Source organism: Aotus nancymaae, unplaced genomic scaffold (genome assembly GCF_030222135.1).
Source record: "Aotus nancymaae isolate 86718 unplaced genomic scaffold, 86718_ANA_hifiasm-v0.15.2.pri h1tg000041l, whole genome shotgun sequence".
Classification (NCBI taxonomy): Eukaryota; Metazoa; Chordata; class Mammalia; order Primates; family Aotidae; genus Aotus; species Aotus nancymaae.
The window spans coordinates 18,157,505-18,170,536 of NW_026988455.1; the positions used below are offsets into that span (position 1 = coordinate 18,157,505).

The 13,032-nt window shown below is 41.0% G+C and overlaps 1 protein-coding gene across 6 annotated transcripts in view; it reads left to right on the plus strand.

Moving 5' to 3' along the window:
- The window catches only part of ERCC6L2 (ERCC excision repair 6 like 2), a 169,386-nt gene extending 157,514 nt beyond the window's left edge, over positions 1-11,872 (plus strand). For 5 of the 6 annotated variants that reach the window (XM_064361532.1, XM_012461937.2, XM_012461936.3 and 2 more), the window contains 2 exons: positions 2,066-2,247; positions 9,502-11,872. In XM_064361532.1, coding sequence (XP_064217602.1) covers positions 2,066-2,247; positions 9,502-10,477 — 1,158 coding nt within the window. In that variant the 3' untranslated portion in view covers positions 10,478-11,872. The remainder of the gene's footprint in view (positions 1-2,065; positions 2,248-9,501) is intronic. The other variant, XM_021677106.2, reaches the window with a different exon arrangement.
- Positions 11,873-13,032: the final 1,160 nt, after the last annotated feature.

Genomic DNA, 13,032 nt, shown 5'->3' on the forward strand with positions numbered 1-13,032 from the left:
AGGATCTGGCTCTGTCACCCAGGGTGGAGTGCAGTGGCATGATCTTGGCTCACTGCAACTTCCGCTTCCTGGGCTCAAGCCATCCTCCCACCTCAGCCTCTGGAGTAGCTGGGACTACAGGGCCACACCACCACACCAAGCTAGTTTTTGAATTTTTTTTTAGAGGAAAGGTTTTGCCCCATTGCCCAGCTGATCTTGAACTTCTGGACTCAAAGCAATCTGCCTGCCTCAGCCTCCCAAAGTGCTGGAATTACAGGTGTGAGCCACTATGCCTGGCCTTGTTTGGCATTTCTTTGTAGGATGTCATCCTCTTTCTCTGATAATTTTTAAGGTATGACCTTTATCTGTGATATAACAAAATACAGATTTATTTTTATTTTTCCTACTAGGGATTTTTTTCTTTTTCAGTTTGAGGATTCCTTTCTTTTATAGATCTCTGCCATCATCTCTTTGGCATTATCTCTTCCATTTTCTCCATTCTCTCCTTTTAGCATTTTAGAAACTTTGGTGTGTTTTCTGTCTTTTAACTTTTCTAATTTTTTTAATCCCTGCACTTCATTCTGAGTAATTTTTTTCTTCCAATTTATCAACTGCAGTGAGCTGTGATCATGCCACTGTGCTCCAGCTTGAGTGACAGAATAAGACTCTGTCATTCATTTATTCATTCATAAATTCCTCTTTCAGATTGCTTTATTATAGATAATTCCTCAGATTTCATTTCTTATACTTGTTACGTGTGCTCACTTTCATGATGGTAGGTTTTATATGTTATTTATAATTTTTATCCCAACTCCTCCTGTTTTCATTGGAATCAAAAGCATTCTCTGGATTATGGTAGTCTTCCTATGGTGTGTTTTTTAATTCAACCCTCATTGAGATCTATGGTTTTCACTAGTTCTGGACACATTTTTTATGTTGATTTTCCGCTTAGAGTTTCCATACTATCAGATGGTACAAAATCATTTTCCATACATGGCACCAGCTGGGCATTCCTGTTTGTCACCAGTGATTCTATCTAGAGTAAGAAAGTGCCCTGCTTCTAGCCTGTGTCCCAGGTTTGGCTTTCCTGGCTTTAATTTGCATATCAGACTCCTTCTCATTCCTGTTGTGTTTCGTGTTTCTTTGTTGTTTAGTGCAGGGAGTTAAACCATTTCCATCTCCCCTCTACACATGGGTGCTGTAGACTATAACTTAAGGCCCTACCCCTAGGGCTACTGAGCTTCAGCTCCCACTCACCACTGTGGGACTTCCTCATTTGAGGAACCTAGACATTCTGTTTTCTTATTTTTGAGCTCCAATGTGATTTTGTTGTTGTTATTGTTAAATTGTATCCAGTATTTCTCTTTTTGCAATAGAATGAGGACTTTTGATGTGTTCATACCATATCATCTTGTCAGGAAAACTGGGACTATTTTTTTTTTCCTTGGCTCACTGTCGGTAAAATTTATGTTAGGCAGGCAATCCATAGTCTCTGTAAAAGGAGTGTGATTCCATCTATAATTCAACCAACTGTAGTTAGCATCTCAAAATCACTAAATATTCTAACAACCCAGTAGAGGTTGAAATGTAAGATTTATGGTTTCTTGTTTATTATTTACATTTATCTATTATATGAAATTAGATGACTGAAAGACTGCTTATTAATTTTGCAATTACTAAATTAGAAAATTTTCTCGCTCTCACACACAAGCCTGTGTGAGCAGCCTAGGAACAGAGCACAGAGAGAAGAGAAGCCCCAGGACACATTTTTATGCTATTGTGTATATAATCAATAATTTTTATCCTTTGGTATAGTAGATATCAACATACGTATCAGTATGCCCACAGTCTTGACAATGACAATATCATATTATTGCCATTACTTTTATAGCTTAAAGAAAGGTATAAAGAAATAACTTTTGCCTTTGTCATCTTTTTATCTAGGTTAACATCTTCTGACAATGATTTCAGTTAGAGAATATAATTTACTTCATTATAAAGAGTATTGGAAAAAAGTAAGACATTCTCATTATTTGACCAACAATAATTATGTTTTGAGACATAGCTTTTGGTTCCTTTTTTTCAGACATATAAAGAAAAAGTGGATGCAGATACATTGCCACACACAAAGAAAGGCCAGCAACCGAGTGAAGGCAGCATTTCACTTCCTCTTTACATTTCACACCCTGTAAGCCAGAAGAAGAAAAAAGTCTACTGTACAAACCAGACCACCTTCATAATTGGAGAAACACCAAAAGGAATCCGCAGGTATATTGTCTCTGACAACACTAGACTTGAAGAATAATTCTCAAAAGAAATATAGCTCCTTAGTAAAATATACATTTGAGTTATAACCATACCCAGGATCGGAATATTTCAGAAAAATCTGAATTTCAAAAATAAATTGCAAATGTTTTAGATGTTGTTAGAAGGCCAATCCCTGAATTGATTACCAAAAAAAGGGAAATCATGTTATACAAAGAAATGAAATACTTAAGCGCATTTTATTCATTCAGTCATTGAATATTTTTTGAGCACCTAATATATGCTTAGGCATTGTGCTGAGTCTTGACGATACTGTGTAAAAATGACACAGAGCCTCCAGTACAGAGGAATGGGGTTGGCATCAAACCATAAAATTTTAAAAAGTAAACCTACAAATAATTACAAAATGGCATGTTAGAAGAAAAAAATGGACAAGCTGCCCTGAAAGAGAATAATGGGATGGAGAGGGGACATGGAGCCACCTTTCTTTTGGGAAGTCAGGGAAGACTCCCTACACAGGTAGCATTTAAGTTAAGAGCTGAAGGATAACCGTGCAAAGAACCAGAGTAGGAGCATCTCCAAGGAGGGAAGAGGTTTGGTGTGGTCAGGGAGCTGAGAGAAGGATTGTGGCCTTAGTGCAGAATAAACCAACCAGAAAGTAGCACGAGATTGAGGGTAGAGATGCAGGTGGGGCTGGAGCTTGTAAACCCTTGGAGGCTACAGAAAGAGTTTGGATTTTGGCCGGGCGCGGTGGCTCACGCCTGTAATCCTAGCACTTTGGGAGGCCGAGGTGGGTGGATCACGAGGTCAAGAGATCGAGACCATCCTGGTCAACATAGTGAAACCCCGTCTCTACTAAAAATACAAAAAAAAATTAGCTGGGCACGGTGGTGCATGCCTGTAATCCCAGCTACTCAGGAGGCTGAGGCAGGAGAATTGCCTGAACCCAGGAGGTGGAGGTTGCGGTGAGCCGAGATCACGCCATTGCACTCCAGCCTGGGTAATAAGAGCGAAACTCCATCTCAAAAAAAAAAGTTTGGATTTTGTTCAAGTGCAGTGGAAAACTGTTGAAGAATCGCATTATCTATGTATCTTTTTAAAAGATGGTTCCAGCTTCCCTGTGGAAGAGGGCAGATGGATAAGGGTAGACGAGAGGGAACTTGGTAAGAGGGGTTTGCACCAGAGTGGTTACCTTGAGGATAGAGTCAAGTGGATGAATTCAGTTTGGTGATGGACTGGTTTGGGAAAGAGAAAGATCAAGATTACTTCTTTCTGTGTTGAGCAACAGAGTGGAGGTACTGAATGAGGAAAACCCAAGAGAAGCAAGTTCAGAGAGGAAAAATATCAAGAGTTCCCTTTTGCTTATATTAAATGTGACATTCTTTGGAAAGGTCAAATAGGCAATGTATGTCTGTGCTACTCTGGATTTGGGGATTAAAGTTTTAAATTTGGGAGTCATCAGCATGGAGTTTATAAATGATCTTCAGAGCCGTGAGACTATGTGAGCAGCCTAGGAACAGAACACAGAGAGGAGGAGAGAAGCCCCAGGACAGACTGGAGGCAGCATAAGAGGCAGTGTTGGGTTCTGAAGTCCAAGAGTAGTGAGAGGGTTTTAAAAGGAGGGAGTTCTTAACTTTATCAAATGCTGCAGAGAACCAGAAGCAGATGAAGTGGGAAACTGCCCACTGGAGGTGGCAGCAGAGCACTCAGCAGGTACCTTGGTGGGAGCAACCTGGCAAGCAGTTGGCAGGCTCTGCAGGAGGCAGCCGGCACTGTAAGTTTGGATGGAAACAGTGGGCAGACCCTGACAGGAAGTGGCTGGCGCTGTAAGTTTGGATGTAAAAAGTAGCAGTAGCCGGAGGGCATTGTGGGGTCTTAAAGTTGAGGAGATAACAGAACCTGTTGTGTGTTGAGGGAAAAGACTAATAATAGGAAAAAAAGAGATTATGCCAGAGAGTGAAAACAGAAAGAGGGAAGGCCTGGAAGCAGTGGAGGGCGGTGCCCAGACCATAGGCACAGCCTGGCCTTTGAGAAGCATTGAAAGAGAAGGGACAAACACAGGCACGGATGTGATGTTGTCTTAGTGAATTGAGAACTGAAGCCATCAGTTCAAAGGGAGAAAGATTTAGGGCGAGAGAAGTTAGGAAACAAATCATTTATAAAGTAGGAAAGCAAGCTTAATGGGACTAGGATTTCTGGGTGGCGTTACGTTCCCATTTGAAAATAATTTCAGGAAAATCATCTGTCCAGTATTCACATTGTATTCAGCAAGCTTCAGTTGCTCTGTTGCCAACACAAGTAGAGAGATGGCCGGGTCTGGCCAGGGGTTAGAATGGTGGGAGAGAGAAGCAAGGAAGCTGAAGAATGTAAAGGAGTGATTATAAAGTGAAGTTAGACCTAAGCTGGACAAGGGAGGCTGGTGGATAGTGCAAAAGCACAGGAGTCAGTGAATTTGAGGATTTGAGGTCACCAGCATATCCCGGCATTGCTGTTGTGGGTGGTCATCAAGCAGCTGAGCTGGAGCCTGAGATGACTAAGTTAGGGGCATAGAGGTCGAGTTGTTGGCGGTAATGACGATGGCAGTTTATAACCTTGGGAGAAGGGGCTAACGTGGAGTTGGGACGAGTTTGGAGGTGAGCTAAAGAGAGTGGTAGGCCAGGTATTGGGTGGGACATCCACATGGATGTTGATGTTATCAAGAATGATGGCAGGAGATGGGGTGGGAAGCAAGATTAATCCAGGATCTTGAGAGTTTAGCTGCTAGCAGGAAGCAACGAAGGGCACACTTAGGCTTGAGGAAAGAACAGTGTAGCTGGATGGCGTAAACGTTAAAGAGGGGAAGGAGTTTTCTGAGTAGAGAATGATCTGGAAGCAGCAGTGTCTCGAAGCAGTAACTCTGAGGTTGGAGAGCTGTGAGATGGAACAGCCTTGCCTTGCAAGGGCTCCATGGGAAGAGGCAGTATCATCAGAGCACAGGACCATTCAGTGTACAAGCAGACGACTTGGAGGACTCTTGGTTCCAGGGGCACGGAGGGAAGCCTTGGTAGGGTGGAGGATTGGATTGCATCAAGATATATAGTAGGAGGGGATGAGAGGCCAGTGGTAATGAATGACTGAGGTTAACAGGGATGGAAGGCATGATCGGACTGGTCCTGCTGGCTTCTGGGGGCAGTGGGAAATGTCTCTGGCTCTGTGGGTTCAAAATACTTTCTGCAGGTGTTTGGCAACTCTCAGGCAGCTGGTTCCTCTGCTGCCTGGGGAAGAGCTGGTCCCCCAGCTCCTTGGGCTGCTGGCATGGCCAGTTGGAGTATGGGTCTCAGCTGTCCTCCTTCATCTTCTTTGCTCATCAGTGCCTTCTTAAGAGGTGGTTTTGAAACTGCCTCTTCAACATCATGATCAGGAAGTTTGGAAGGGCACTCCTTTGTTGACTTGTAGTGTCTGAAAGAAGTATCTAGCTTCCTTATCCATGCATTTGCGACCTTACAAAGATTAGGGAATTTTGCAGGTGCTAATTCTTTGTGCCCTCTGAGTCAGAAGACTTCTAAGAAATGGAAAGAAATCATCATCAGAAGACATGGAAACATGTCTTCCCCATGTTTCTCAATGAGTCATCCTTCAACACTCATGAATTTCATTATGTCACAACCTATACCAGAGAGCAGTGAGGCATGACTGAATCCTTCCTCAATGAAACATCACATTGTAACATATGAGGTCATATCAGAAAATGTTGTGATGAGCTTAAACTTACTTACAAAGGCACACGCAGTGACCCCAAAGTTTGGGTCGGCACCAAGTTGCAAAGAGTAATTGTGTTATCTTGATGTCAAGGCCCTTGCTAGCTACTCACGCTGCGGCTTCTTTGAAGTCACATGCTGGGTTGAGTTTAGTGGAGGCTGTGGTGCCTCCTGGCCTGACGCCTGAGAGTAGGGCACTGAATCTTTTGCTTATCTGCTGCATCAGGTTACAGCTGGGTTTGCACACAGCATGATAGATCAGCAAGAAAGCGTCCCTCACAACCTTGCACTTGATGGTAACATTACTCATGTTTTTCTAGTCAGGCATGCACCATGGTGCTATTTTGCCTTTCTCTTGAACAATTGGTCTGTCTGGCCTGATGAAGTCCTTCAGCTCTGGCACCAGATCAAATGTTGCAGTCAGCACTGTGAAAGTGACTGATACGGCACCTGCTACAGTTGGGAGTTTGCTTTTAGAATGGACACGATGCCATACAGCATTCTGCATACGCATCTTGAGCCATGGGTAGAGCAACGTCAGGCTCATCACCTTTGTTGAGTTCTAGTGGCGTGTTCAAGTGTTTCAATCACTGTGCCTCACTGGCTTTGGTTACCAATTAGGGATGTAGAATTAAAACTGTCTGACCACGTACATTTTACCACCCTCTTTTCCATTAACCGTCCTAGTCAATCAGAATCAAGACTGTACCCTCTTCTGCTGCAGTCACATGATCATCTGAAGTGTTCAGTCCCACCTCTCCTTCTGGAAGCTTAGGCAGACAGAAGATGAATTGAGCTGTGTTCCACCCCGCTTCCTCCAGAAAGAGGATTTTGAATTATATCCATGATACATAACTGCTTTTAATACACTTGCTGAAAGATATGTATCTTTGGTTTCTTTTTTTTCCCCTTTCCCTAAGTGGTTATGGAATTCTACTTTAGTTTACTCATTTTTCTTCACAGAGTGGCTGCCTTATGCCCTCTGGTTGTACCCTGTAGTTTCTTCCACTCTTAGAGAAAATTCTGAAGGCCCAGAATTAGGAAAGCTAGTTAGAAGGCAAAAATAAAATGAATGATAATTATAGCTTATCCTGTAAGCAACAACCATGTGGCATAGTGTACTTGCAGACTACTCAGATAAAATGAGGTTAGAAGCACCTCTACGCCCAGAGGTGACGGGTTATAGAAGAGGTCACGGTTTCAGCACAGCAGAGGTGAATTTACTTTGGCAGCTGCTGAGACATCACAAGTCTTGGATAAATAAAAGACATCAGCTTGTAACCTTGCCAATCACTTAATCTTTACAAGCACAAATATTTATTAGAAGTCCATGAAAATGGATTTGGAGATGATTAATAAACAATAATATCTCATTACTTCATGTGAAGTGAAAACTGGAACCTCTTAAGAACATGCTTCTTACTTTCCAACAAGAACATTGGCAGTTTCCAGGATAGAAATTTGGTGTCTTGTGTATGTGTTATTAAATATTCAGTTTATATTTATCAGATGAGAGTGGCTGCTGATCAAGCATGTATACTATCTGGATTTGGGCAAGTTAACAAGACAGAATAGTGAGAACTAGAAGCCATGGGCCCATCCGAAGCCACAAAGGAAAGTTGTGAGCATGCTTTATGGTCTGCCACTAACAGCAAAGGAAACACAAACTATATAACCTGGTCTACGTGTCAAAAATACAAGTGGCATTGAAGCTTCTACTTACATACATTAAAAGTAAATTACTGTTTTATGCTAAGGATTCTCTGTTGTGCATAGGTTAAAATTCAAACTTCTGAACGTGGCATACAGATGCCTATGATTTTTAGCGTCTTCCTTGCAGTTTGTCCTGCGCCTCCATGAACCAGGTTATCTTGGACCTGAGCCTGTACATGCGCCCCCTCCCCCTGGGAGACTTCCTCACTCATCATTACCTGACTGACTTGTCAGGAAGAGATGCCTTTTCTACCCACCTTGCCTACCACCAGTCACTAACCTAGGTTCCCTTTCTATGAGTGCCAGTAGAGCCCCATATTTACCTCATGGTAAATTTACATTATGGGTTTATAACTCTATTCTAGTTTGATTTTCATGCATTTGTCTCCCCCAAGTAAACTGTAGACTCCTCAAAGATAGGAAACAGAGTCTTATTTGCTGTTACATAGTTCATGCTGTAGTGCCTAGCACATAACAGTGTTGAGTGAATAAATGAATGTTTTAAGGAACTATGGTATAAAATATAATTTCTAAAACTTTAGGACTTTTAATCATGTGCTTCTACACTCACTATCTATGACTTTTGTTCAAAGGGGTATTTATAAACATGGAGCTTTCCTGTCTCATGGCCTAAACTCATTATCAGCAAAGCAATACCCACTGTCTTTGTCTGCTTGGATTGCGATAACACAATACTGTAGACTGGGTGGTTTAAACAACAGAAATTTTTTCCGCAGTTCTGGAGGCTGGATGGCCAACAGTTAGAAGTTACCTGATTCAGTTTCTGGTGAGAGCCCTCTTCCTGGCTTAAAAGTGGCCACCATCTCCCTGTGTCCTCACATGGCAAAGAGGAAGAGGGAGAAGAGAAGAAAACTGTGTGGGTTCTCTGGCATCTCTTCTAAGGACACTAATCCTGTTGGATCAAGGCCCCACCCTTATGACATCATTTAACCTTAATCACTTCCTGAAGGCACAACTCCAAATACTGTTACGTTGTTGGTTAGGGGGGCTTCACATGATTTGGGGAGGAGGGTGCAGTTTAGTCCATAGCACCCTCATTTAGGGAAAGGAGCAGGGCTCGTTGCCCAGGTCCCTAAATCTTTCTGCCTCTATCGTACCAACGTTCTTGAAGGCCCATTTCCTCATACATGCATACAACAGCTTTTATTAGTATCTTATGCTAAGAATACAGCACACTTCTAATAGCATCTCACTTCTTAACTTAGATGTCTATATCAACTGGGGAAAAATAATCTAAGTCGATCAGTTTAGGACTTTCCTTTGGGTTCATCAAAAAGTCTTGTGCGATTTCTATATTGTATTTGTAGAAGAAGGGGACAAGGAGAGGGAAGGGAAAAAAACAAATGTCTTTCTTAATTTTTCAGAATTTGCTCTTTTCGTTAAGATTCTTCTTTGACAATTTTATTTCATAAGACTTGAATACAATATAGGTTTTCAAGTATAGATTCTATAAATCATGATCCTCATGTCAGTCATAAATTGGATCACTGGAGGAGTAGCATTCTGGGCCTCCATAATTCCCAGGAAATACCTAATATAATAGCATAAATCAAAATAACTTACAAAACTGGTGATTTCATGAGCTAAATTACTTTTCTCAGTAGCATAAGGGAAGAGGCCTCATTCTGCTAGGATAAAATGCATTTTCATTATGGAATTCAGCAGACATATGCTAAAGGAACAAGATTACCTTCCTTGGCCTCTACATTTCCTGTTACTGATGATGAATTCTTTCAACATAAAATATAATGAAAATAACTACTAGTTTTGTTCATTTAATCTTTAGAAAACAATTTGAAGAAATGGCCTCTCACTTTAACTCGTCTTCTATAAATGAATTTGCTAAACGTATAACCAGTGCCACATCAGAAGAACGACAGAAAATGCTAAAGGACTTTTATGCTTCTCAGTATCCAGAGGTAAAAGAATTTTTTGTGGATTCTGCATCAGAATTCAACCATTCTGCCTTTGAGAAAGGAGAGCGCATCAGAAAGAAATCTGAAAAAAGGAAACCTCTTATAAAAGCAAGGGTGTCAGATTCTGAAACCTTGTCGTTTAAAGATTCTACCAACAAAATTTCTCAAATTGGCTGCCCAAAAACATATAAAGGAAAGTCAATTAAGTTTCAAAATCATAGTTCTTGTAGAGAAGAGGTGTTTTCTAATGATGCAGAAACTAAGAAATCACCTGTTAGTTCTACTCAACAGATTGACAGTGGGAAAAACAGCCAAGTATCTGAAGGTACTGTAACATCCCGTTCTCTGAACAGTGAGTCTGAAGCACATGAGAGAAGGTCTGAAAATACCACGAAAGACCAACAGGACCTCACGAGAACAGGTGTTTCAAGAAAAGAACCCCTTCTCAAATTGGAAAACAAAAAGATAGAAAACCCTGTGCCGGAAAAGACTTCTGTGATCAGCTTACTTGGTGATACCTCTATTCTTGATGACCTTTTTAAAAGTCATGGGAACAGTCCCACACAACTGCCCAAGAAAGTTCTTTCAGAGCCCATGGAAAAAGCAAAACAGAGACCAAAAGATTTCTGGGACATTTTGAATGAGCAGAATGATGAGAGTCTTAGTAAACTCACAGACCTGGCGGTAATAGAGACTCTGTGTGAAAAAGCACCTCTGGCAGCACCCTCCAAAAGGAGAGAAGAGCCAGCAGCTTCTCTTTGGAAATCAAATGAGAAATTTTTATGGAAGAAGTTTAACTCAAGTGATACAGATGAAAACACAGCCAGTACACAGAGTACTATATAAGCATGTAGATGAATTACTGTACCAGTGAATTGCTGCTGTCACTGTCTGTGGCACTGTATTCCACACTAATTATCTTGAACACAGTTATTGACATATATTTTTATTAAATTCTTGCTTTAGGATGTTTTAAAGCCTAAAGTATTATTATGGATTTGTTTTTCTTGATATTTGATTTGATCTTTCAAGAATATAATTGTATTTATAGTATAAACCTCTGTTATGAAATGGAAAAGATTCTAGGTTTGTTAGTAAGAGACCTGGGACATCTTTCTTACTGTATTACATAATGATGTGACACTTGCCCTGGTGAGCATTGTTTCGCAGTATGTAAGGTGAAGGGTCTGAATCAAATCAGCATGACTGCCCTTCCAGTTTAAAAAAGCTTTGCTCTGCTCTCCCAGTGACTCACTGGCTGAATCATGTCCACCCCTCAAATCCGGTGTACACTGATGTGTTTTTTCACTAGCACTTGGGAAAGTTATTAGGTATTTTCTTTTTCCCTGGGTATCATATTTTATTATTTTAGAAAAAAGTCATAACTAGTATGAAATATATGATATATATTGTATATGTGGTATTAAAATAGTAATTTTGCAACAGCTCAGAATTTAAAGGTTAATGTTAAACATTTTACTGTATGAGCTGTGATTACTACCGTTAGCCACAGACACCAGTGCCTCAACTTTTTATATACCTATTGTGATTTAATCAATATAAATAAGGGTTTATATAGTGCTTTTGTAGTTCTTAAGTATGAAGAAATGAGTATACTTTTTATTTTGTTAGAAAGTGTTATATTTTTAATTTAATTTATATGGTTTATAACAAAATGAATGTTCTCACTGTTGAGTGCATGTATTTAGAAGCTTTCACTCAGCCCCTGTATTCTGTGCTAGGAGCTTGATGTACAGGTTAGGCCTGTACATCAGGTCATCAGTGGTTGGACCATTCCTACAGGTGAATGAAAGGAAATCCTGTCAGTGAAAAATCACGGTGGAAAGCCCCTGGCGTCATGCGTGCACGCCATAGGCAGGACCTGAGCTGCCTCTGCTGCAGGTTCAGATGTACCGCTGCAGCTCTCCTTCAGTTATCTCACAGGGCTGTGAGTGAAGGATGCATCCCTCTGGAAAACAGCCTGAGCCAGGAACTGGCTGTGCTACAGAACACTGCCAGCGAATTGAGAGAGGGCTTCCGTGTACCAGGATATGGAGTCATTGCTCAGAAGTGGAAAAAAAAAAAAAAAAAAGTCTTTCCAAGGAACTGATTGGCCAAGTATGCTTTTCTTTAAAGCAATGTTTTGCCCTGGAGAACTGTAAAATACGTTTTATATCATGACTCAGTACATGTGTTCATACATATATATATGTTTGAAATAAAATGTTTATGAAATATTTACTCAGAGGCATGTGACATACTTTAACATTTTTCTCTTCTAGGAATGTGTTTGGTAGGGTGATGGGTTTGTGTGTGTTAAAGCTCTCACAGCCCACTGAATTGAATTTCATGGCCCTTGATTAGGAACCACAGTGTGAAAACACTGTTTTAAGTTATATAGAGTTTATTTGCACAGCCAAGTTGTGTCCAGGCTTATCAGATGCTACGTTTTGCCATTGAGGGGCCTTCTACACAACGAATGCATGATATAGTCTGTGATAGACTTGATTGTAGGTGCTTTTGGCCTACAGTATGATCAGCTGTCTAAGGAATATTGATAAGGAGACTCCACTTCATTTCAGTTTATGTAGTAGACAATGTAGTTCAAACATAAATACCTTGTAAATAGTGATATTCATGTAAATATTAGCTCTATACTCTTCACATATGAAGAAGTACAGTTTAGTTTTGTTCTATTTTGTTGAGATGGAGTCTTACTCTGTCCCAGGCTGGAGTACAGTGGCATGATCTCGGCTCACTGCAGTCTCCACCTCCCAGGTTCAAAAGACTCTCATGCCTCAGCCTCCTGAGTAGCTGGGATTACAGGTGTGTACCACCATGCCTGGCTTTTTTTTTTTTTTTTTTTTTTTTTTTGTATTTTTCATAGAGATGGGGTTTGGCCATTTTGGTCAGGGTGGTTTCGAACTCCTGGCCTCAAGTGATCCGCCTGCCTTGGCCTCTCAAAGTGCTGGGATTGCAGGTGTGAGCCACTGCACCCGGCCAAGAAGTGCTATTAAAGAAACTTTTTACAGTAGTAGTCAAAAATGGTAGCAAAAATGCAGAACTGGAGTTTAAGCGTTAGTTTCCAACAGTTGTCAGTGAAATATTTATCACTATTATCATGTAGAGAAGTGTGCCAGGTGGAACGCAGAGTCCAGTATGAAAAGGAGCCCATCTGTTTCAGAAGGAAACTCAGGTGGCATGGACTCCCTGCAATGGAGTGATAGATTTGGTTCAACCATTGATGACCTGAGAACAGACACTAGGAGGGTTCGACAAGATTCTTCCTACCCCCACTCCACTGGTGATGTGTCACCAAGTAGTTCTGCCAACGAAATGAGCGGCCTCAAGCAAATCCCTTACCTCCTTTTAGCCTTAGTTTCCCCTTTAAATTGGTGATG